We start from the raw sequence: 1,900 nt of genomic DNA, 5'->3' as shown, positions 1-1,900 counted from the left end.
GACCAGTCGCTGGAGAAGGATATCATGTTTGGTAAGGTGGAGGGTCAGAGTAAAAGAGGAAGACCCTCAGCGAGATGGATTGGCCAGGTGACAGCATCGATGGAAAACAGTTTTCAGGTTGGCCCAGGATCGGGCAGTGTTTCGTTCTGTTGTGCATAAAATTGCTATGAGTTGGTACCAACTCAATGGCACCTAACAACAACAACAAATCTGTTGTGTGTATCAGTAGTCTGATTCTAGCAATTTAAATACTGGCCATTCCTCCCAGCTTCATGTTAGTCTTCCTAGTCTAGAAGCATACATTCTAATCAAGTCCATAATAAAAATGTGCATCAAGATAAAGGCAGAGATAGACCTGTAGCACAATCAGATGTTCCAATATTCCCTTTCAAGCTGAGAGCAACAATCAACACTTTGTACAGTTGTTTAATTAGGAATCTGACAGATTTTATCCTCTGTCTAACCAAATTTGTCTACTTGTTTCCATGTACTTAGAGACTATGAGGAAGAAGAAAGTTAAGAAAATGTATTACTCTTGTGCCTATCAGTGTCACACCTTATTGAATACCTTGGCTAGGGACCATGTCTTAACTGTCTTCTGGACCTGGTCATGAAAAGCTATCACTGAATATTTGCTGTTAAAAGTGCTTCTGGTAGACAAGAGTCTTTAGTTAGTGCTGCCAAATGATTCAGTACTGTCCAGAACCTCCGCCTCTATTATGAAAGGCAATTTCAGAACTTCTGTCTCTATTTGCTTTCTTGTAACTTTCCTGAATGTAACTACTTGGGTAATTGCCAATGCCTTTACCTCAGTTAATCTCCTCTCTCTATGATGACCTCTCATCTGCTTCCCATTATTAAAATCCTAGGTCTAGATAACACTATTTAGTTGTCTATCAATCCCAGTGCAGTCTATATGATGTTTTCACTCTCATCCATAAGAATATTCTCAATGTGCTGTAGACACCAAGATTCAATTTTACAGTAAGTAAAGGCTTTCTTGCTACAAATGTATCACACTGTGGCCACATACCAAATTTTAAAAGGCTATGGGTTATTCAAGAGTATCTACTCTTTATTTATAAAGTTGTTTCCATGGGAAATGTATTTTGTGGTGGTAGATGACCCAAAGGAAGCATAGATGAATCAGAAACAAGTGTCCTCTTTCGCTTCCCTTAACAGCAGCTGAGACACTATAGAAAATATTGAACTGACAAAGTGGGTGCTTGGTAACAAAAGTCTCAAGTCAACTGGCAGTTGGGCAAATACATAGGTTGAGAATGAGGACAGAAGGGAAAGATGTGGGCAACATCCTTGGATCCACTTCCAAAGAGAATATATATGTGACTTCTATTCTCACCTAACAGGAGCCAAAATAATATGTTTCTTGACAGCCCTGGGGACCTGTCTGTGAAACAACAGCTGCCCAACATATTTAAATAATGTTGATGCTTAACAAGTGAGCCTGTTCCAACCCAAAGTATAACTAACAGGGCAAGTTTTACAAATAAAACTGAAGGAGCCAAATGGCATAAAAACAGACTAGAGATAAGGCAAAAGTATGGGAAGAGTCCAGGAATGCACTTAGGAAAGCTGTGAACTGTTGCCATGGAACTAGCAGAAGGAGAAACAAGGAGAACTCATGCAAGACAGAGTTATATTTCAAATAATTTTTAGAAAGGTATAAGGGAACTTACCTTGACTAGAAGTTCAGTTACTTCATAATGACCATAAGAACAGGCATTATGCAATGGCACTAGATCACTAGAATGAGAAAGGAAAAAAAAAAAAAAAAATCTGTCTTTTCAAATTCCTTAATCATTTAACAGTAACAACAAGGCCTATTTTATTTAACTTATATTTTAACTGAAATAGCAAATAGCTTACATGATCTTCTGAT

At 38.1% G+C, this 1,900-nt stretch overlaps 1 protein-coding gene across 1 annotated transcript in view; it reads right to left on the bottom strand.

Moving 5' to 3' along the window:
* The window catches only part of TNKS2 (tankyrase, TRF1-interacting ankyrin-related ADP-ribose polymerase 2), a 79,085-nt gene that overhangs the window by 51,965 nt on the left and 25,220 nt on the right, over positions 1-1,900 (bottom strand). The window contains exon 7 of the mRNA XM_006831134.1: positions 1,698-1,764. Coding sequence (XP_006831197.1) covers positions 1,698-1,764 — 67 coding nt within the window. The remainder of the gene's footprint in view (positions 1-1,697; positions 1,765-1,900) is intronic.

This window comes from Chrysochloris asiatica, unplaced genomic scaffold, assembly GCF_000296735.1.
Source record: "Chrysochloris asiatica unplaced genomic scaffold, ChrAsi1.0 scaffold00003, whole genome shotgun sequence".
Lineage (NCBI taxonomy): Eukaryota > Metazoa > Chordata > Mammalia > Afrosoricida > Chrysochloridae > Chrysochloris > Chrysochloris asiatica.
Note: the sequence above shows the minus strand (reverse complement) of the source record. Positions and strands in the feature narration are given on the sequence as shown.